Source organism: Mytilus trossulus, chromosome 2, assembly GCF_036588685.1.
Source record: "Mytilus trossulus isolate FHL-02 chromosome 2, PNRI_Mtr1.1.1.hap1, whole genome shotgun sequence".
In the NCBI taxonomy this organism is placed as follows: Eukaryota; Metazoa; Mollusca; class Bivalvia; order Mytilida; family Mytilidae; genus Mytilus; species Mytilus trossulus.
The window spans coordinates 32,248,717-32,273,542 of record NC_086374.1 but is presented as its reverse complement, the minus strand read 5'-3'; the positions used below and the strand labels follow the sequence as shown (position 1 = coordinate 32,273,542).

The 24,826-nt window shown below is 32.2% G+C and overlaps 1 protein-coding gene across 1 annotated transcript; it reads right to left on the bottom strand.

Moving 5' to 3' along the window:
• Positions 1-234: 234 nt before the first annotated feature.
• On the bottom strand, positions 235-24,826 carry LOC134705716 (neuronal acetylcholine receptor subunit non-alpha-2-like). The gene is made up of 7 exons (XM_063564437.1): positions 24,700-24,826; positions 11,846-11,994; positions 11,210-11,254; positions 6,808-6,914; positions 4,800-5,030; positions 2,062-2,378; positions 235-1,279 (listed from the first exon to the last, which is right to left on the bottom strand). Exons 1-7 carry the CDS (start codon positions 24,824-24,826, stop codon positions 876-878), a joined length of 1,380 nt encoding a protein of 459 aa, XP_063420507.1. The 3' UTR covers positions 235-875.

Sequence of the window (24,826 nt, the reverse complement as noted above, 5' to 3'; positions counted from 1 at the left end):
CTATCGTACTTTCCAATCTATTTGGAATTGCACTGTCGATTCCATAAAACTAATCAAAATAAGAATTATTTATATATAATATTTTTCTTAATTATTCAGATGAATAAAATGTATTATTTTCTGACATAATGTTAAGAATTTGTATTCAATGTTTTGTTATTACTGTACTCAAGCCTGTCTTTTTTTTTTATACAAACCCAACCTAAATGAGATAGAATTAATAACTAATGAAGAAACACGTATGCATAATAACATAAGGTAAAATCACAAAAGTACTACACTTAGAGGAAAATCTAATCGGAAAGTCCATAATCACATGGCAAAATCAAACAACAAAACACATCAAAAACGAATTGACAAGAACTGTCATATTCCTGACTTGGTACAGGCATTTTCAAATGTAGAAAATGGTGGATAAAACCTGGTTTTATAGCGCTAACCCTCTCACTTTGTTTACAGTCTCATCAAATTCCGTAATATTTACATTGATGCGTGAACTAAACAGACATAATAAATAATATAGTCAAAATATGGGTACAGCAGTCATCATCGTGTAACAATTTTAAAAGGAACAATTTAACAGAATACAAAACATCTTTATACAAACACATTCATTGATTCGCGTGTCTGACGTCAGAAAATTGTATACGTCACATATTTTTGTCGTTCAATGTTTATACAAACAATGTTAAAATTTCACATTGACAATGTTAGTAGACAGGGTTAAAAGGTCAAAAGTATGTAAGAATATATACATTTATAGTTCAGTTCGATAAAAAAAAAACATATTTATACATGAGCGAAAAGGAGAATGTTTGTATCTATTTATCTGTGAGGCAATAAAACATAACAGAGTGAAATAGAATGCTAGTACTCTATGAAATAATTCCTCCTATTATGACGATCGACATCAAAACAACAGTACAAAGTGCAGTTATTGTCGACAAAAGGATGAAAAAGAACCAATCCATGATGGCAGCAATTTCGGTCCAAGCAAAGAGATAATCGTCTGAAAAATCTTCTATGTTCTTTTGGTCATTTATATCTTCATAAGCTTCAGGGCCAGTCGAATTTGGTCCAACTTTTCCATTTCTGTTCTTCTTTCCACGACTGCAACAACAACCCCTCCAACATGATAATGGAATACACATCTTTAGCATTAAACCATTTATTCTTTGCGGGACAGGAATGTTAGGACTTCTATGATGCACTCTTATAACCAGAACAGTCAAGATAACACACAATACACCAAGTACCAGGGTCATAGCCAGATATACAGCTGTAAAAAGCATTAAAAGAACATTCACAACCTGTCAAGCATACATAAATCTGATACTAGAAGCCATCTTCATTTGTTTGTAAGGTTTTACTGTGTAATTTTATTTGTTAAAGCATAAAAGGTGATGAATCGGATAGATCTAGAGAGTTTGAGTTCATTGTCCTTTAGGGGGTATGTTGGCATAATCCCCCTTTTGAAAATCAAGATTGATTTGACCAGTCATATTTCTGATTATCCATATTCTGGTTATATCAAGGACATACCATGACTTCATTATATTTCTTGAGATTTCATATTCAAACAATCAAATCCAAATCACTTCAAGGTATTGCCACTTATTTTTTACTAGGGGTAATTTGAAGGTTGAAATTATCTATTGAAATTTGTTCAGCTATCAATAGAGTTTTTGTATGCCTTTGGATTGCTCTCACATTCACATCTACACATATCTGCTTTTATTCACATGAAACATAACATCAAAAATTCGTGTTAGTGTGATACAAACATTGAAAGCACAAGCTATCTTATATGTTAATGATATCTTTTCTTGAGCATTAGATAACGTGATCTGATAGTCATTTCTGTAAAGGCTTTATAAACGGTTTACTGATCGCATTATTAACTATGGAATTTTGTTATATTTCATATGATATATGGTATACAATTTACGCTAACTTACTTCAAAATTTGCATGCAAAGTCAATAAAAAGACTTACTGTTGTGAACGTATATAAATAAAAAAAATTAGATATGCACTCTTTTGTTCTATTACGAATACTTACAAAGGTATGATACGTTCTTAGACGATGAAGGCATACTGTCCTGGACAAGTGTAAGTAGCACTGCTTCTGCCAGAAGAACTGTTAAAGTATATCCGACCTTCTCACCGCTATCAACAGGAAGAATAAACACTAGTATGCTGAGCACAGACGTTGCTAATATTGGCAAGATAGTGGAGGAAATATAATGTGACGGATTTCGTTTGATGATAATTGTAAAGTCAATTACTGAATAAGATCGTTCAGTACCACCTGGCTTTACTTCTGTGAAATTCCTTGTCTCAACCTTGCTCGATTCTATGGTCCATTCTCCGTTTGTTCTATAAAAAAAAGCAGATAGACATTGTGTGTTTCTGTCGTTAAAAACTGAAATTATCCGTTTTTAATGTTGCTATAATAAGTTTTTATGAAATACACAAAGATTAAGTTGTCATGCGAATTTGATATATCTTGAATGTGAAAAATACAGAGAGAACATGACAGTCATGACATTTTTAAACTTGAAAAAAAAAAAGAATTTTGTTTTTTGTGAAGATTTCTTTAATTTATATTCAAACCGCATCTTCATATCATAATACTTTTCATTTTATGATTATCATATCTATCATTTTCAGTCGAACATACAATATATTAGCTAGGGCCAAGTGAGCTTTTCCCATCACTTGGCGTCCGGCGTCCGTCTTCCGTCGTCGTCCGTCGTCGTTAACATTTACAAAAATCTTCTCCTCTGAAACTACTGGGCCAAATTATATCAAACTTGGCCACAATCATCATTGGGGAATCTAGTTTAAAAAATGTGTCCGGTGACCCGGACAACTAACCAAGATGGCCGCCATGGCTAAAAATAGAACATAGGGGTAAAATGCAGTTCTTGGCTTATAACTCAAAAATCAAAGCATTAAGAGCAAATCTGACTGCGTCAAATTGTTGATCAGGTCAAGATCTATCTGGCTTAAAATTTTCAGATGAATCGGACAACCCGTTGTTGGGTTGCTGCCCCTGAATCGGTAATTTTAATGAAATTTTACTGTTTTTTGGTTATTATCTTGAATATTATTATAGATAGAGATAAACTGTGAACAGCAAACATGTTCAGCAAAGTCAGATTTACAAATAAATCAACATGACCAAAATGGTCAGTTGACCCCTTTAGGAGTTATTGCCCTTTATTGTCATTTTTTAACCATTTTTCATAAATCTTAGTAATCTTTTACAAAAAATCTTCTCCTCTGAAACTATTGGGCCAAATCAAGGATTTGTATAGTTAACTATACAAATCCTTGGCCAAATCAATCCAAACTTGGCCACAATCATTTTTGGGGTATTTAGTGTAAAAAATGTGTCCGGTGACCCGGCCATTTAACCAAGATGGTCGCCATGACTAAAAATATAACATAGGGGGAAAATGCAGTTTTTGGCTTATAACTCAAAAACCATTGCATTTAAGCAAAATCTAACAAGTGGTAAAATTGTTTACCAGGTCAAGATCTATCTGCCCTGAAATTTTCAGATGAATTGGACAACCCGTTGTTGGGTTGCTGCCCCTGAAATTTGGCGAATTGGTAATTTTAAGGAAACTTTGCTTTTTTTGGTTATTATCTAGAATATTATTATAGCTAGAGATAAACTGTAAACAGCAATAAGGTTCAGCAAAGTAAGATTTACAAATAAGTCAACATGACCGAAATGGTCAATTGACACCCTAATGTGTTATTGTCCTTTACAGTCAATTTTTTTACAATTTTCTACAGAAACTACTCGGCCAATTTCATTATAGATAGAGATAATTGTAAGCAGCAAGAATGTTCTGTAAGTAAGATGTACAAACACATCACCATCATCAAAACACAATTTTGTGATCAATCCATCTGCTTCCTTTGTTTAATATTCACATAGACCAAGGTGAGCGACACAGGCTCTTTAGAGCATCTAGCTTTATACCCAAAACTGTTTTGATTACAAAAAGTGCAAGTCCCATACGGCGCTCCGTAATTTCGATATCAAACACTTAATTGAGAAATATTTGTTTTCATTTTATTAAATTCATTTTTGTTTTAGATAATTTGAAAACAACTGTTAGGGAAGAAATCCGACTTCTGGTATTTGTAAATATTTGTAAATTAAAAGAACGAAACAATCGATATACGTGTGGAATAACAACTAATTTTCTAATTGTTGATGTTTTATAGAAAACCAAAAAAAATAAAATTGTAATGAGTATGTGCTTCATTTAAATCATCAAATTAGTAATTCATACATTTTTCCGGTTGATTGATAAAGTATTTTTTCGTAGAGGTCTATTTCAGCGTTAAGTAACAATCAGGTCACCGACTTCGTTATTATGGTACATAATTTCTGTTGTCCATTATTCTGAATGTGTGATTTACGAACATGGTACGTCAATACTTATATGATTAAATGCACAGGCAAACTTTTCACCTGACTTTACAATCCAAAAAAATGCACAATTAACAATAAATAATGTGACATGAAAAATAAAAGACAACAAAATTACCGAACTCCAAGGAAAATTCAAAACGAAAAATCCTTAGTCATAAGCAATGTCAAAAAAACAAATACATCAAACGAATGAAAAACAACTATCTTATTCTTGAATTGGTACAGGCATTTCCTCATGTAACACTTGAAAAGCGTTATTTCTTTTGATATTGGAAAAGTTATTTCTAGTATTCACATTTTATTGAGTAATCACTAATTCACAATTAAGAGTAGAAACAAACCTCATTTCTTCATATTGTACTTCTTCGTATAAAGCTGTAACAACTAACTCATCAACACTGTAAGCCCAGCTAGTTAGCTCAACCAAACACGATTGTTTATCAAACGGGAAGAACTGGATGTCGACGTCACAATGTACAACAAAAATTCTTGGAAGCTCCCATTCAACAAAGCCGGTGTTTTCTACTCGAAACTGGAGGTTTTGGTCATTCAAAATGGAAACATCGGATAAACTTGAAAATACGAAAATGAAATAAATAGGAGGCATGTAATCATTGCATTAGCTACAAGTTATTCGTAAACAGTCCATTTCAATTTCACACAAAAAAAACATTTGTAAAGTAATGGGTGTTTTTTAATATTTCTTACAGAAAAGTCAGGAACGGTATTCGGTTTGATAATTTTTGAAAAATTGAGAACAACTTATTTTGTCGTTGTAAATGACAAATAAGTGTTTGTAGAATCAAAGGTTCGCGTCTTTTTAAGGACATGTGAAAAACATATATTTTTATTTCACTGTGGTACAATTGGCAAAGTGGAGTCTAATGATATGGGTGCTGCCCCCTTTCATAAGTTTGATGAATATAAAATATGGTAACAGATTATGATAAGCAATGTATATATTATTTATGCTAACATATACAGATGGTATACCCAGAATATGTTCATCATGTCAACATTTATTCAATTGTTCTTACCCATAATTTTTTTCCGACAGTCACGTTCTGAATCAGCAATTTATCGGCCATTGTTCAAATAATGATAGTTTGAAGCCATTTAACTAAAAGTTGACAGTGTAAATGGACTTTACTTTTACATATATATAAATTACTCAGGGTCTAACGAGATTGTGATTTGCGTGTTTTTAAAGGTCACGTCCAAACAGGGGGATGGAGAAAAAAAATCAAAGACTTAAAGGATGCTCATCATTATGTGTGATTGTACAAGAAGAACAAGGATAGGTTTGTTACGTACTGAGTACTATATCAAAATTTCCTATAGGGAAAAATGTCGAAAAGTATGCTCAAACATGTGATAATAGCTTGTTGTCTATTTTTATTTCTCTGAACATAAGAAATGATCTTCACAATTGAATAATTCTTATCTTGATAATCGATTATTGTTTAAATATACTGTTTAACCATGACTTGTATATAAAATATTAAAATGCAAAATGTTTAAATGATGTTCCTGTAATTCAGACTTCCACGGATGCATTAGTTCTAATGAACTATTGACAATGTTTTAGTCTGAGAGCTTCGTGATATTTTGATATCTAATAATTCTTATCACGATTGTTTTTTAATTTTTTTTTTCAAAGTGATAGAATGATAATTTTTTTAAATATATTATCATGTTATCAATATTATCGTTACCGTACTGATAACTGTCCTCTTAGATATACTAGAACATTGTATACTTCTCCCTGAGATCTTTTAAACTACATTCAATATCATAATCGTTCTACTTGCAATAGTAAAAAACTAAACAAAATGACTTTTCTACCTTTTACACTGGTAGATCCCATTCCAACATTATTTACCAATTACTCTGTTTCAGAAAAACGAATGAACAATGCAACGTAGAAACAAATATCTTGTTGAAGAAAGGACAACTCATATTTTGTACACATCTTATTTGATACAAGTAAGAGTACTCTTTAACTGGCATTAGATAGATGATGTCTCCTCAAAGTTGATTTGCCATTATGAAACATTTACTTAAACAGGTGACGACGGATTTGTTCTAATTGTCACAGATCATGTTAGCATCTAGAACAACTTTGATATGTGCGCAATCTTTCTTAGATATTTCATGCAATTGCTTGGAAAACAGTAGGATAAATTGTTAAATCGAACACCCGATCAATAAAAAAAGTCACCAGAACAAGAACGGATCTTTGTTATTCGGTCAACCAATGTATTTAATGTTTGTTTCCAAAACATAATTCCTTATCCTGTCTTTTTTTCTAATTCGCATTACAGACCAAAAAGTGGTAAAAATACGTACGAATTGTCAATAAATAACTCTGGTTTCCATATCTCTGTATCTAACGCAAAATAAAATTCAGCATCATACGTTACAGTGCTCCATCGTAATCTTTCATCCTCCCACTCCTTAAATAAATAGCGATGTATAATACATGGAAGATAAGAACAACTGTAATTGAAAACATTTGAAAATAAGACTGTTAATTGTAGATACTAATATGACATGCTTCTCTCGCTTTCTAAATAAACTCATGCTCTAAATCCAATATAATTTGTCTGCACATGCGTATTGACTACTGCAGAATAATAGTTTTAACAAATTAGAATGCAATTATTATATTTCATTAACTTAAAACTCTTTCAAACTCTTAAATGATACACATGTTGTTACTGATTCATTTGTTATGAGTGTAATGTGTTGCAGATCGAAATTGACGTATTTGACAAAACATACGACAACCGTTCATGCTGGCTGTTCAAATCGCCTCTCTCTGAACAATCAAATTGCCCGTCATTTGCTTGTTTACAAACAAAAACGGGAGGTTCATGGAAGAGCCTAAACAAATGCTCTACACTTGTACACATCGGACATAGACTACTTTAATTGTCCTAATCAGAATCGAAATTAATGATGCAAAGTATACCTAATAGGAATTTTAACAAGGGTAGTCATTAAAATCGTGTATTTTAACACTCACTATCGTTCGGGCAAAAGTAATAGCGAATATAATGCCTACCCTTGTTGAAACTACAATAAAGTATAGCTTGCATCGATTATTTCTTAGCTAATGAATGATTGTAATGATTTACTGAAACAAAGGGTGTGTAATTGTACATTTGAACTGAAACTACATTTCTTTAGGCGAGTTCACCATAGACGCTAAGTATCATTTAATTTAGGTTATTCAAGTATAATAGTATATACTTTTGCTGTCCAATATTATATCAGAATCACATGTAGTGCACACAGAACTGATAGGCACGATGATTTATAACTCTATACCAAATTTCGAGTACTATTTTTTATCATGTTTTTGTGTGAGAATGAAAGTTTAAAGTTAAGCTATAATTTATTTTCAGTTATCGACTAATTCGAATTGATTTCGGCTGTCCATTTTTTTTATTTCATCACCTTTCTTGTGACTTGAAAAATTGCAACAACTGGAGAGGTATATCTCTACTATTTGTACCTTAGAGTTATTTCTAAGCGAATAGTAGATGCTTTAGATGACACCCATCGGAACGAACAAGCAGGTTTTAGAGCCAATAAAGGGTGCAGTGACCACATATTCATACTAAGAAACATCATTGAGCAGTGCATATAATGGCGACACAACATCGTCATAAACTTTGTGGTCTTTGAAAAGGCTTTTGATAGCTTGGACAGAGACAGAATGTAGGAAATAATGAGAACGTATGGTCACCTCTCCCCTTCTTTTCCTTATTGTCATCGACTGGTGCATGAGAAGAACACTGGGCAACAGAGTAACTGCAATAAGATGGTCGATAAACACAATCTTAGAAAATCTAGATCTTGCAGACGACATATGCCTTTTATCCACAACCAGAACAAACATGCAAAACAAAAAATCTAGACTACATGAGACTGCTCTGTCTGTAGGTTTAAAGATAAATGCACAAAAGACAAAGATAATGAGCCTTAATGACAAAACTAGAAAACAACCAACAACACTTAAAGGAGGCAGCATAGAAGAAGTGGAAAATTTTACTTATCTAGGTACTAATATCAGCCAGGACATCGGCACTTGCAAAGATATAATAGCAAGAATCAACAAAGCCAGAACTATTTTCTGCAGATTACGAACAATATGGAATACAACATCAATATCCAGGTCCACAGAAATCAAAATCTATAATAGCAATGTAAAATCAGTTTTGCTGTATGGTGTAGAGTCATGGAGGGTTATAAAATCTGACTCAACAAACTGTCATCTTTCAACATGTCTTTTTTGCAAGATTTTCTGGCAAAAAAAACATCAGTAATAAAGAACTATACACCCTAACCTTACAACGAGACATTTGAGCAAGAATTAAAGAAAGGCGATGGAAATGGATTGGCAACGTTCTACGAAAAGACAAACATGACATAACAAGGATAGCTCGTCGTTGGACACCAGGAGAGGAGGAAGAAAGAGAGGGAGACGAAAGAAACATGGCGACGTACAATAGAGAGCGAATTATAAATCATGGGAATGACATGAGTAGAAGCTGAAAGAAAGGCACAAGACAGGTAATAGTGGAGGGAGTTGGTAGTGGCCTCATGTACAAGTACGCACGAAGAGGATTACCCTAAAAAAAAATCTTGTCTTTTTGTACTTATACAGAGATAATTGGTCAAACATGAATCATGAAGATAAGGGGACGACCATTTGATATTCGAGGGAGGGGGGATTTGTTTCTGATCGGTTATTTATTTTTGAAAACTAAGAGGACAGAATATCTATTTTCTGTACTATTGAAGCAAGATTTTTCGTTTTTATTTTCATTAAAGCAAGAGGCTGATTATTCAGTTTCTCAACTATATTTATAATATTCGATTATGAATAATACATGTATAGTCAAGTTATTATGTACCATTTAATCAGAATCAATCATCATCCTCTGCAGATATGAATCTTCTACATTCCTTACTACATATACATGTATTGCATGCAGTGGCGAATCCAGAAATTTTCATCAGTGGGGGGCCGTTGACTGCCTAAGGGGCCTACTCCGGTCATTCTGCTGTCATTCCTAATATGAGCAACCAAATTTTTCCCAGAAAAGGGGTCCCAGACAACCTGCCCCCTCCACCTAATCCGTCTCCGTCATGCATAGATAGTATTAAAGTTTTGTAACTTAAGACTCTTTTAAAAGTATTGTGAAAGATGCGGAGCGAGAAAAAATTTTTTGAAGGGTTTTGGAACCACAGATTGCCAAAGAAGCCTAGAGCTATAGAACGAATGATGCTAAATCATGCTTTCTGTGTGATTTCAAAGAAAAATGTATAGATTCAGTGTAAGACTTAAGTTTCTATGTACAACATCAAAAGACCAATATAAATGATACATAAAAATATAATTCCCATAGTGAAGTCTGTGGCTGCTGTATTTTTTAAACTCGTGATGAAGCTAATAACAATACTTCTAAATTACAAATTAAATGCAACACTAACAGAATACAGAAAGGCAATCAATGAACAAAAGATAAATAAATAAGAAAAAAATCAAGGGCTACGTCTGAGGGAGAACAGAACTTGTGTCTTACAAGGCACTCACGGTGAACACAATTTGATATGGAGACAAGCTTTTGGTTTTGAAATTTCATACATGTATGAGGCATTTGTCTCAATGTAGTTACGGCCCTAATTCAAAAAAAGTGATGTTAGCGTTCCTGAGACTATATACCTCATGTTGAATGAAACCAATGTTCAGACATTTCATATATATTTATACTTTCATTATTAAGTATTTCACGATTTTTTTTTGGAAAAAAGATGATTTTTTGAAGAATCTTGTGCCATCTCATACTTTCGATTAGACCTGCTGGGTTATTTATTTTCAACACGTTGCAAGTCAGCTAATTTATTTTCAAACTACCACAGAACAAACCATTTATTTTTGTGATTATCAAGGCTGAGTAACTTATTTCAAAATCCTGCTGCCCCCCCCCCCCCCCAAAAAAAAAATCAAATGGTCGTCCCTAACACTCCTTCTGTGCATAATTTTTTTCGTGTTTAACGGATTGCAATACAAAAACAATCTATTTGATGCCTAGAGAGTATATATTAGTTCTCGTCAAACTTGTTCATTCATTTATTATATATTTGCCGCTAAACGCACGAATGATGTTCTCTAAAGCCATAGTTTTTGACGAAAATGCATCGAACTTAAAAGCTGACAGTAGAACAAATGGAAAGGTGTCGATACAATATGCCATGATCAAAATAAACTCTGGCTTTAGAGAACATCATTCTTGCGTTTAGCAGCATCGTCACTTCCGTTCCAATGTTGAGAGGGTGATCAGAAAACTATGATACTATATTGCACAAATAAGTCGGCAAACTAAATTCTCATAATCGACAATGAGCACTGCTGTCATTAGGGAATTATGATTAAGTACTTACAAAACACTATTTCTGGTTTATCCTGCACAATGAAGATCTCTAAGACGCTTGATGAACGTTTATAGTGCATCGATACAGGCGATCCCCTCTATTTGGTAAATGACTTCATAAAGGCGCGCATAACTAACGAGTGTTTTCTGGTGAAGGATGAACTCGAAAGTGGTTAAAACCACTTAAATCACAGTTCCGTTAGTCTAGCAGAATAATTTGATTTGTACTCTATTTATTTGTTAAATTTGTAATTTATTGTAACTTCTATTGTTCATGAGGGCCAATTAATAATATATCGACTTACCATTGAAATCCATCCTGTTAACGACAATTGCAGATTTTTAATCTCCTGCAATAAACAATTTAATATGAACGAATATGAATGCAAAATACAAAGTATCGTAGTCGGTACTTTCGCATTGACATGAAGATGGATGATAATTATGTTTCAGGGTTCATGAGGAGACATTTTTCGCTGACGGATTTTAATTCACCAGATGCTACGCAGGCTTAAATATTTCAATACAATATGTACGATTTTGCTCACTATAGTTCCTGCATTTTGTTTGGCAGAAATTCTTTTTTAATTTTGCTGTGAGCGATAATTTTCTTTTATTTATTTCTGTCTGTACAATTTAGCTATTTCTGTAAAACAATTTAGAATAGGGACATAACATAAATTAAGATTTCGAACTGAATAGTAAAATGAGTGTAGTGATACTTATTTTCATAAATGATCACTTTAACTTAGATAAAAGTTGAGCAATTTCTCGCAGCTTTTATTGTTATCAGACATCGTTTATCGAAGTCAGCTATAAATATAGTGCAATTCAAATTCATTCTTATTAATTTCAGGGTAAATGTGAAACTATAATTAATTTATTATATCGTCTTAAAGTTAACAATTAAATTCTAACATCTCAGGGGTAATAATAATTACCAAAAAGTTGATTGTGAGCAAGTGCAGTCCTATTTGCAAGTTGACTGTGTCTGCTGGTCTTACAAGGCGGTCGTAGGTGGCAGCTTTAACAGTATTTAATCTAGCCTCCTTCTCAGCATCTGAAGTCCAGCTATCAGCTTGGTGCAAAACTTAAATAGAAGAACGTATGTACAAATTTTAAAACGTTTAATTATTTTGACAATTTCAATCGTAAGATTTAAAGATACTATGCTTCGCTAAATTGGCGTCTGATATTAAGGCAATACAATTCTCTCTATATTATATATAAGTACTGTCAATACATATTTTATTTTTAATATATTAGAAAGGTAAACTTTGCATGTAGCAATGTATTTAAAAAACTTAAGATTATAAATTTAAGATAAGTTTCAATGTGTGAATGTTTACATAATGTACATTGGGCGCATTAAACCATTTATAAACTACACACGTAAATTGCTTTATTATATCAAGCTGCATTAGAATTAATTAAGTTTGCGATTAAAATGAGAACAGTTTAAAAAAATCCATAACGAGATCGAAACAGGGTCATTTAGAAAAAAACATTCTTCCCTTAAATTCATTTTTAGGTTTAAACAATATATTTTAACTATTTCTGAACATGTATCTTATAGTTAAAGTGAAAATTATTCAAATTATTTATAATAAATGTCGCAAAAATGAACAAAAATTGCTTTCTTTACCAAATTAATAGTACGTTTGGAGTAAAGATTTGACTCAAATACAAATAAATTCCTCCTGGGAAAGGATTTTTTAGAAGCTAAATTGTACATAAAAATGTTTGCGATATTGCATCAAAGATTTATTCCCCAATAATGCTTTAATAGCTGTATTGTCCTCAGTAATAAGGTATCGCATTGAACAACTACGTGACTTATGGATAAGTGTAAATTGTATATAAGGTGTATCACACTATTGACAATTAGTTAATTGGTTTTCTACATTTAAAAAAAAGTAATTAAGATAAAATTAAGACTGAATTTCATTTCGTTTGAAATCCATTTTGATGTCCCTTTTAGTGATATAACTTTTCATGTGTTTCAGTTATTGTAAATAAAATTCAAATACTTGACATAGATCATTCCTGATAAAGCTTACTCCAGTGAAGCGCTTTGAATGCAGCAAATTTTATGTTATGATTTCATGTTAAATTCGTTACAATTTAGAACAAACTAAACATATCTGGGTATATGATAAATGAATATTACAGGTATTTTCAAATAATGTCATTTAAGATAAACACAAAAATAAAAATAAATCTCACTCAGATTTCTCATAAATAAAACAAGAGAGCTGCATTAAAAATGAAACAGAAATCGTTGCATAATAACTTAATTATGTGAGAATCTAAACTAAAATATTCCTTATTGGAAAAATGTTCTCTCTTTTAGTGTCCAAAAAGATTGCGTCTCTTTGAAAAAATAGTGTATTCTACAAGCATTACACCTTAACCTGCTACTATATTAAAATGCGGGGGGGGGGGTCCGGCATAATGAGTGTAAGCCTCTCTAAGAATTAGGAGAAATAATATTATTAAGGTTTTGAGCATTTTAACTTAGATTTATAACTAACATACTCTAACATAACAGTAACCTTTATTTCTTTTTTTTAAGTCGAATTACAAAACAAAATGGCTTTAGTTTGTCTATTTTATTGATTTTTTGACAATACTTCACAGCTTAACAGACTAGCAAACAAATTGTTACTACATACAGATGACATATATGATGCCTTCTAGGCAGGGAAATTTTCAATCTCATTACCAATTGACATATTTCCCAAAAGAATGGTAACCTATAGCTTAAACATTATTGTTCTTGGGCCGGTTTCACGAAGCTATCCTAAGATAAGTCATAAGATATATCTTAGGAAATGTCTTATGATCCTCTTAGGACTATCCTAGGACATATACCATACTTCGTCTCGAAACTATCTTAAGATGATCTTAGCAAAGATATCCTAAACTTGTCGCAAGTTCTTTAAATTCTAGATATTAATAATTATCAAAGGTACCAGGATGATAATGTAGTACGCCAGACGCGCGTTTCGTCTACATAAGACTCACCAGTGACGCTCAAATCAAAATATTTATAAAACCAAACAAGTACAAAGTTAAAGAGCATTGAGGATCCAAAATTCCAAAAAGTTGTGCCAAATACGGCTAAGGTAATCTATGCTTGAGATTAGAAAATCCTTAGTTTTTCGAAAAATTCAAAGTTTTGTATACAGGAAATTTATAAAAATGACCACATTATTATTAACATTGTTTTACGTAAAAATCATGTAACTCTAGTACGTCTTTACAATAAATTATTATACGTATTGATTAATATAATAAGCCGGATAATTTGCAAAATAAACGTATAAAAAATAAATGTAATTTACATTAAAATTATCTTAAAATTATACAACAATATACTGTAATAGGAAGTTTTTAATAAAATATTGAGAGAAAAAAAGAATAAAAAGATGACATTTTCTTGAACAAGTGAGTTGAATTCAATTAGCCACTGTATCGGTTATCAGAGGTTAAAGGATAAAATCGTGCATTCTTGATACAAATACATAGATGTCCTAATGTAGGACCACTTTGTGAAACCCGATTAGCACTAAGATATGTCGTAAGAATATCCAAAGACATGTCTTAGTCCTAAGACAGCTTCGTGAAACTTGGCCCTAGGGCCAGGTTTCCGAAAGTATTTTAGGACTAAGACATGCCTTATGATGGTCTTAGGACATGTCATAGTCGTAAGATATGTTTTCGAAAGTGTCACAAGTTACGATTTTTCATATCTTTTGTCGTAAACTTAAGACCCCTCGCGACATGACTTATGATGGTCTTGTGATTGTAAACTAAAATTTTAATTACTTTTCATATATTATTTCATTTTAATTGTAATAAAAAATATTTGTTGTGTTTCCCAGTTATAGCTAAATAGTAAAGATTTAATTTTTCTCAACTACGTGAACAAAGATTTGAATCTCCTTGGACATACGTTTTGGAATTATTTTCAAACTCTTGGTTTTGTATAAGAAATATACATATTAGTTTGTTCCTAGTTTATTTGATAGTACTATGTTAACGTATGTGCACGGGCATTTCGTTAAGCGGGTACTCGATGTACTAAATCTAAAAAGTATTCACAGTTAAATAACAATGCATGTATGATAATACACAAAAGCAAAGTTCAAGATTTATGACATACTAAATTTAAACTAATAATAAACTCATATTTCAATTCCTTTGTGTAAAAAATTTCATGTTCATTATAATGAAGAAAAAAATGAATATTCGTAAATATTAAGAATGGTTATAATTAATATGTTCATACTTTTCATTTTTATTTTTATATTTATCACTTTTTAATCATTATTTGGAATAATGTTACTTATGCCAGTCATAAGAGCAATATAGCAATGACTTTCTTAAGACAGCTTTGTTTTACACCCTATAACATATCATATGATAGTCATAAGATGATCATAAACTATGTCCAAAGATATATCTTATGACATATGGTCATATATCTTATGATACTTTCGAAAACCAGGCCCCTGTCTAATATGTACGCCAGTATATCATGTATATGACGTATCTTGTTGACTGTTTGAGAGGGTGTATAATATCCGTATTGAGTAACGATTCAGACGCTGTCTACTTTAAAATGGAGGAAGCTTATCTACTTTATACGATATGCTGCTGTATTATCGACAGTGTTTTAAAACAGTACGTTAAAAAAAATATCATTCACAAATTCATCGGAAGTAATAGATCTTACCATTAAAAAGAAAAAATAACATCCACTGGGTCGTAATCATTTTTGACATTTAAACATAAAGTCAACAGTAAGGACATTTCATTGTATTTAATAATAATTAATTTGTTTTTTTAGATTTTATCAGCACAAAAGAACAATAAAGGCAGAACAAAGATTAGATATGCACAGATAACTTTTCATTTTTGTAAAAAAAAAAATGCACTTAATTAAAAAGTAAATAGATCATAACAGAAATGGATCATTGCAAGTTATAGGATTTTCTAATAGACATCAAAGGACTTTTTGTTGCGATTTTTTTAAAGGTGACCTTTTTTGAAGATACATAATATCATATGTATTCTTTGAGAAGGAAATTAATGATCAATAAAATAAAATAATTGAGTAATACGAGAACAATAAGGTTGTCAATAGTTTTTATTTTGTTTAGGTCTTTCATTTTTTTACATGTAATGCTTACTTATATTTGAATATTTCAGGCGTCTGAATCCATTATATTTGTTTCTCAAGATAGCTACACTGCAAATATTGCAGACGCCTGACGCGTCTGGACGCGTTCCAATTTTAAACACAATATGTTCAGTTATTAACATTAGTGTTCCACATTGAACGCCTGCGTTAAAGAATATAACACATTGTGTTCAGTCTTTTAACGCACATATTCAAGACAAGTGTTCTAAATTGAACACTAAAAATGTTCTTATATTGTAATGGGGAGTGAAAAAATATTTCATCATTTCAGAGTCAAACAGACGATGAATAAGGGTGATTCGTACTATGATTTGACGATAAATGTATTTTAGCTGTATCGGCATATAAGCAAATTATAGTTTGGTAAAAAAAAAATGAAACATTTTACAAGAGCGTATTTATAAGCGTGCAAATGATTGATTTTTAATATGAATCTTTTTCTAAACGACTTAAGTTCATAAGGTATTTCTTTTAACAATGTAAATGCGTAAATGCTCATGAAAACGTTGCTCTTGTAAAAGCGTTCTGGTGTCGAACATGATGCGTTCAAATTTACCATTTTCCCTGAACGCCATGTGTTCCAAACATATCCGCGTACATAACAGTGTGTGACGTATTAATGTACCGGAAGTTTGGTTTTTGATCGTGATTGAAGAAGCTTCACTGAAGAAAATTAACAACAAAACTTGATATAATAGGTATGTTTATCTATATTTATCTACACATGACGAACATAAAAAATATTTTTTTTAGTCATGAAATCAACAAATGTCTACTTGGACAGGACACACTGAAGTATAAATGGAAGAACGTTTTGTTCGAACATAAAACTGCCCCCTCCACTTCCACTTAACTGTGCTGTCATAATTCGATTAAAAAAGTAGCGGTTCTTTGAGAGATTACATTCAAATTATCATGTTTAAAAAAAAAAATTAACCTCTGTAAATTTATACGTAAATGATGATATCGTTGCTATTGTAAATGTGTTCTGGTCTCGAACATGATGCGTTCAAGCTAATCGTTTTCTCCGAACGCAATGTATTCCTAACACGACTCAAACATTGTGTATAGAAAGCATTAAGAAGATCAAACGATCATCTACACTTTTGAGGATGTACATTTTTTAATTAAATAAAACCAATGCATAAAGATTTGTTCACAAAGAACGGTTTTACATGAGTTTAAATGATCAGAGATCCTCAATAAACACAAAATTGTATGGAAAGCCATACGGGACCCCCGACTCCGTGCTAGTTTTACAGTGTAATAATACAGTACTTGTACGGCCGTGTAAGATTACCGAATCCCGTGAATGTTTTCGCCGACTCCGCGAAAGTTTTGGACCGACTCCGTGAAAGTTGTTGACCGATTCCGCGAATGTTTTATACCGACTCCGTGAAAGTTATGAACCGATTCCGTGAAAGTTGTTGACCGACTTCGCGTTTTGGAACGACTCCGTGAAAGTTGTTGACCGATTCCGCGAATGTTTAATTCCGACTACCTTAAACTTATGAACCGATTCCGTGAAAGTTCTTGACAGACTTCGCGAAAAATGTGAACTGACTTATTGAAATATTTTGTAAATTCCTTTTCGTTATTATGTCTGAATGGATTTTTAACATTCAATGTTTTTTTTAAATAATTGAGCTTTTATAAACAAATCTAGCGGAAATTGTCATAACTCATACTTATGTTATATTTCCTATTTTATAACACTTATGTAGCAATGTTACATAATGTTTTCTTATTTACTAGAACCGATTTGTTAAATTTATTATGCACTTTCTCGTAACAGGCTGAATCTGTGAATCAAGAATAACATAAAATAGTTAATTCTAGCTTTATTAAAATGGAATAATATACATGTACTTCCAAATTTAAATATCAATTATAATATGGGTTTTATTAATGGGCGATATCTTTTTTGCGCCTAAAATGAACTCATTTGCGCCACAACTTATTTACGCCACTTGCTACTTTTGCGCCACTCCAATTTAAAAATTATTAGTGTTGTCAACGGTTAACCGGTTAACCGATTAACCGGTTGAACGACCGAATACCGAATACCAAAAACGCTAACCGGTTAACCGGGCTTTTTTCAATTTTGATAGTTTTGATATAAATTTGCATGGAAATCATTTTAAAAATAGTTATGTTTTATTTAAAAATTGTCGTCGTGGTTATTATTTGACAGATCAATTGTCCAGTATATTGATTGCTATTGTTGATCCTAAATACATAAAATTGATTAGAGCTCGGGGCAAGACCTTAAAGAAACATGATTGGTAAACATGTTTTTTTAACAATAACTTTAAATCAAAGATGCGGTTAAATTTTACTAATTAGTCCATTACTTCGTTTTTGATCTAATATTGTGTAAACCAACATCTTAATGTGCAACATCCGTAGTGCAAGGTTTAATCTTACTTTAAACGAAATGCTACCTCAAAAATTATGAAATGCAAACCAATGTGAATGTACTCAAGGTATACGTGATAGTACGAGTAACATGCCTAAAGAAACAAGCAAACAAAGTAAAGAAACAGGTCGTATGGTGACCTTTAGATGTTAATTTCTGTGTCATTGTGACCTCTTATGGAGAATTGTTTCATTGGCAATCATATCAAATCTTCTTTTTTTTTTTTATAATTTATCATTTCAAATTGAAACACTCCATATTATTTTCGAAGACAACAAGAGAAAATTAAACAATGATCGGTTTCAGACAAATTCCATTCTACGAGATCAAGACGTTTTTTTGTATATTTTTTCAATCTTAAGTTGGTACATGTTCTGTAGTTAATACGTTGTATTTGTTTATTAAAAGTCAAACTTCGCCAAAAGTGTACGATTTGACAACACTAAAAATTATAGGTATCATTTGCGCCAAAAATCAACATCTAATTGCGCCAATTTTCATGATGAATTTATTTATTTTTACTTATATATATCAACTAAATAATTGACTTATCTCCTCCTTCATCCATGCATAGGACCATAAATTAACCGCCTGGCAGAGTTATTTTAAAGTCATTTTAATACAAAAAATATGCTGATTCATCTTTATTTGTTGCAACACCAAATATCATCAAGAATTTGTGAAATTCGGATTGATTTTTTTGTTGAACTGGATGAAGTTTCCTTCTTTCTCTGTTTTATGTATAGTTGAAAGAAGGAGGTTAATATTTCAAATATTAATTATTGTAGAAGGTTGCTCAGATAATGCGGGGTTCACACATTGCCGATTATTGCTCCCGTTTGAGATCAGACAGCAATACGATATGAAAAGTGAAAAAGTCGGATTGGTATCCTCAATTATCTGGAATGTCCTATCATTGTCTGAACGCATTCGTTTTAGTTCGTAACAGATTCCTACGGATCGGGAAGGGTCCGAATAGTTCGGCAAAGCATCCCGACAGTTAGGTGCGTCCCGTAACATTCGGGGCAACTCAGCCGATTTTGTCTAATCGGATTACAATCGTGGCTATGTCGTGACAGATTCTGCTGTATCGGATCGAATTCCGAACAATGTCTTGTGTATTCTGGACGGTGTCCTGTGGAACGGGAATGATCCGGTGTAATTTTTCATAGCTGTTTTTCTGCCGATTGAGTCCAGATTGCATCCAGATCTTGTCGATTGCGAACCGTTTTTTGCCGAAACCGTTCCGAAACAGTCCCGTTATTGATACGAAATTCGTCAACGATACCCCCGTCAGAGTCCCGACAACTACAGAATACAATACGACTGAGACCAGACAAAGCCGTTTGCAATGCGATAGAGCGGACCGTGATAGGATTACGTTCCGACAGTACCTGATCATCCCGAATATGCCGACAGTTTTCGAACAAATAACTTCCGTCAGCATCGGTTCACAGTCTGTTCACTGTCTGATCTCTGTCGGATTACATTCGGTAGAGTCGGGACGCAGTCGTGACAGACTCGGTCGAATTTTACCTGGCGAAAAATACAAATCGGATTAGAAGCGGATTCAGAACGGGATTATCGGGACTTATTCGCTTAAAAACGGTTGAATATCGGTGCTTCCTGAACACTATCTGATTGTTGTCGTGATCAAACTATTTTTTTTACAAATTTTAATTTAAGTTTGAATTTCCATCCACGATTCACAGGATCTTGATCAGACTTTTAATAAATTTTAATCGGGAATGGTCCTGTCAAGAACGGTAGTAAAAATCGTGAATGTGTGACCCCAGCTTATCCGTTTTTAGATGGTGACGTTCCCTTGTCACCATCTTACGGTGTTTATATATCTCAACTTGTACGATTCGCTCGTGTATGTAACAATGTTTTAGATTTTAACGAGAGAAATTTATGTATTACTGAAAAATTATTACACCAGGGTTTTCGATATCACAAACTAGTCAAAACATTTACTAAATTTTATCATCGGTATAAAGACATCATTCGTAAATATAGCTCAACATGCAGACTTTTTATACGTTCAGGTATTTCACATCCAATTTTTTATGGAAATATTCTTTATAAAGCACAAAGGTGTCAGTATTCACCTCATAAACTTACAAAACCTTTGAATAGACTTATTAAGAAGGGATATAATTACGATACTGTTGTCAAGTCATTAAAGATTGCATATTTTGGCGTTAATATTGAGTCACTGATAAGGTCTTTGCGTCGGAACTAAACACATTTATTCTAAAAACAGTTGTTGGCATGACACGGGTTATGTTCTTCTCATATATGTTATGATGGTATGATACTAAACCCCTTACGGGAAGGATTGTGCCTGATGTTCATATGATGAAATCATAATCTTTCAGTCAGTTTAATTGAAGTCTGGAGCTGGCATGTCAGTTAACTGCTAGTAGTCTGTTGTTATTTATGTATTATTGTCATTTTGTTTATTTTCTTTGGTTACATCTTCTGACATCAGACTCGGACTTCTCTTGAACTGAATTTTAATGTGCGTATTGTTATGCTTTTACTTTTCTACACTGGTTAGAGGTATAGGGGGAGGGTTGAGATCTCACAAACATGTTTAACCCCGCCGCATTTTTGCGCCTGTCCCAAGTCAGGAGCCTCTGGCCTTTGTTAGTCTTGTATTATTTAAATTTTAGTTTCTTGTGTACAATTTGGAAATTAGTATGGCGTTCATTATCACTGAACTAGTATATATTTGTTTAGGGGCCAGCTGAAGGACGCCTCCGGGTGCGGGAATTTCTCGCTACATTGAAGACCTGTTGGTGACCTTCTGCTGTTGTGTTTTTTTTTTTTGTTTTTTTTTTTTGTTTTTTTTTTATTTTGGTCGGGTTGTTGTCTCTTTGACACATTCCCCATTTCCATTCTCAATTTTATTTTCTCAAAATCTGTCTTTTTAGTTTCTGAGTATTAGTTTCATGTAAATAATCTAAAATCCTAGAACAACTCCAATATCTGTGTATCTCCATCTTATTTCTCTAACAAATGCCTGACGAAATTTATGTTCTTCGACAACGATGACAAGTTTTACTCTATCAGACTCGTATTTCTCGAACGATATATTATCAGACATCTTGACATGTGAAAAAATATTCTATTGATACTGAACAATTTATTTCTTGGTGACTTTTCTTAATTTTTATGAGATAGTATTAATGAGTAAAACCATTTACAGGATAAATCAACAGGAACATACTTTTAAAACCTTGACATTATGTAGTTATATTTTCTAGTAGGAATAATGAATATCTATTATACATTGCCACTAAGGACTAAAAGGAGTGCTGTTGTGTGTATTCTTTTTACATATTATGTTAGAGATTGTTATTTAACAATGTTTAATGCATAAATTAAAAATTTTATAGAAAAATAATCATAAATAAACAAGAAATTCAACATTATTTTTCTTTGATATGCCAAAAATCAATGAACCGTTTGACACGTACCCCAAATGACATAACAACTGATTAAACAATCATAATCTTTTTTATTTTAAGTAATAAACAATTATATCGAAAAAGATTTATACAATTAAATGTGTTGTTCTTATTAAAAATGATGAAAAAACCAATAATTTAGTTTTTGTTTTACTTCTCTCCTGTCAGTCATTTGTCACAGGTGCACGACTGTGATGTGCGCCAACTAACTGACTTATAAGTTAGAGTGTGGTCAGCTTGTTATGTAAGAGATACGAAGACATAAGAAATGGATATATTGATAAGTGTTTGTTTTCATTTTAATTTCGACAAAGATGTGTGTATGTACAAATGGGTTCACTAAAAATTGCGATGGAATTCGGAAAAAAAATCATTTGGCGTCCTTGGGGTTTATCAAAATCACTAGTTTTTGACCAGTTTGATATCAGGATTGAGTTCAATATTGTAGCAGCTACGTAGCTGCTACAATATTGAACTGAACCCTGTTTACAAAGGCTTCATACAATACTTATTTGTTTGTATATGTTAGACATTTTTTTCTTCTTCTAAAAGTATAAAAGAAGTTGAAAAAATCATTTCCCAATTTTTAGTCAGATTAAGTTTCATTTTCAAATATATAAAAGAGACAAATTATTTTTTTGTAAATGTTCCACAGTTTTTAGTACAGTATTACGAAAAAATTTCAGTATGTGTTAATTTAGAGCTAAAAATATAATTTTGACAGAGAAAGAGAATGCTTGCCTTCGTATGAATGCCTTAAAAATATGCCTTTACTACATGATGTGTAAATACTTTTTTTGTAATACAATATGATTTTATTATATTATTATTTGAATATTTAAACCTAAATATATCACATGAAAAAATGAAAAAGCCGACAGAAATATTCTCAACTACAACTTCTTTAAATCTTTTTTTTTCTTACATTGCTTAATGTCTTAATATATTAAAATAAATTTTGAAAAGTGCACCACAAGAAACAAGCCAAAGTGTTTCAGCTCCATTGCAGTCTATTCAAACTCATGTCCATCGTCGCCTGTTATCACATTAAAGCACACTTGCAAGTAAAAATAAATTTTATAGAGATACGGGTACAAAACACATTATAGCTAATGTGTGCGACCAATGTCTAAATAATGTTGAATATTTCGTTTATTTATGATTATTTTTCTATAAAATTTGAAATTTATGCATTAAATATTAATTTTTACCATAATATGAAAAAAAATACATGTAACAGCACCCCATTTAGTCCTTAGTGGCATGTTATTAGTCCTTAGTGCACTTAGGATGCGTCTGAACACTGCTAATGAGTCCTTAGTTCTTAGTGCACTAAGGGCTCCTAAGCAGTGTTTAGACACACCCACAATAAAAAATATTATAAAATTTTGCTGTAATAATTAATAAATCAATTATGAAAATATGCCATGTATGTGTAATAAATATATGTTGAATATATTTATTCAATAGAGAAATAATGAATTGCCTAAATTTTATTAAAAATAAGTCCTAAAAATATTTTCTCAAACATTTGTTAAACAACATTGAATGCAGATCAGTCTCTCTAAGCATGCTAACTATAAACAATTTTGATTTTGGAAAATTAATTTTAGAAACACCTTTTCAATAGAAAAAGACAGGCATTGTGAAAGTTTGTATTATCATATGAAGATGACATTCATTTAATCTTCAGTTGTCAAAAAGTACATGTAAAAAATAACATTTATATGAATTGATAGAATTATAGATTAAACACTGTTTCAAATGTCTCTGGTTCAACTGATTTTTTTATTTCAATTTTTTTGTATTTTTTTTTGGATCATAATCACAGTAATTAAATTTGACAAACACATATATTTTACCTGAGACACTTTCCCTGTATCAAAGTTATGTAATTTTAACACTTCAATGCAGACATGAATTCCCTTTATCCTTGAATACCTTGTGTATTAATTAGCATCAGGGGGTAAAATGATGGACACACAGAGCCATCCTGGTGGACATAGTTTTATTGCCACCAATAAAAAGATAGTCACAAGTAGTGTAACCATTGTAATCTGACTTCCCATGTATGTAACAGATTGTAACCATTGTATCCTGATTTTACATGTATGTAACCATTGTAACCTAATTCCCCATGTATGTAACCATTATAACCTAATTCTCCATGTATGTAACCATTGTAACCTAATTCTCCATGTATGTAACCATTGTAACCTAATTCTCCATGTATGTAACCATTGTAACCTGACTTTCCCATGCATGTAACCATTGTAACCTGATTCCCCATGCATGTAACCAATGTAACCTGACTTTTTCATGCATGTAACCATTGTAACCTGATTCTCCATGCATGTAACCATCGTAACCTGATTCTCCATGCATGTAACCATTGTAACCTGATTCTCCATGTATGTAACCATTGTAACCTAATTCTCCATGTATGTAACCAATGTTACCTGATTCTCCATGCATGTAACCATTGTAACCTAATTCTCCATGCATGTAACCATTGTAACCTGATTCCCCATGTATGTAACCATTGTAACCCGACTTCCCATGCATGTAACCATTGTAACCTGATTCCCCATGTATGTAACCATTGTAACCCGACTTCCCATGCATGTAACCATTGTAACCAGATTCTCCATGCATGTAACCATTGTAACCAAACTTTCCCATGCATGTAACCATTGTACTCAGATACACCATGCATGTAATCATTGTAACCAGATTCTCCGTACATGTAACGAGATTCCCCATGCATGTAACCATTGTAACCAGATTCTCCGTGCATGTTACCAGATTCCCCATGCAT

Excerpts from the sequence above, each read along its gene's own strand:
- LOC134705716 (XM_063564437.1), bottom strand. The coding sequence starts at position 24,826 with ATGCATGGGGAATCTGGTAACATGCACGGAGAATCTGGTTACAATGGT. Across the intron at positions 5,031-6,807 it reads GAGTTATTTATTGACAATTC|TTTATCCGATGTTTCCATTT; the intron begins GTACGTATTTTT and ends CGTATTTTCAAG. Across the intron at positions 2,379-4,799 it reads GTACAATATGAAGAAATGAG|AACAAACGGAGAATGGACCA; the intron begins GTTTGTTTCTAC and ends TTTTTTTTATAG.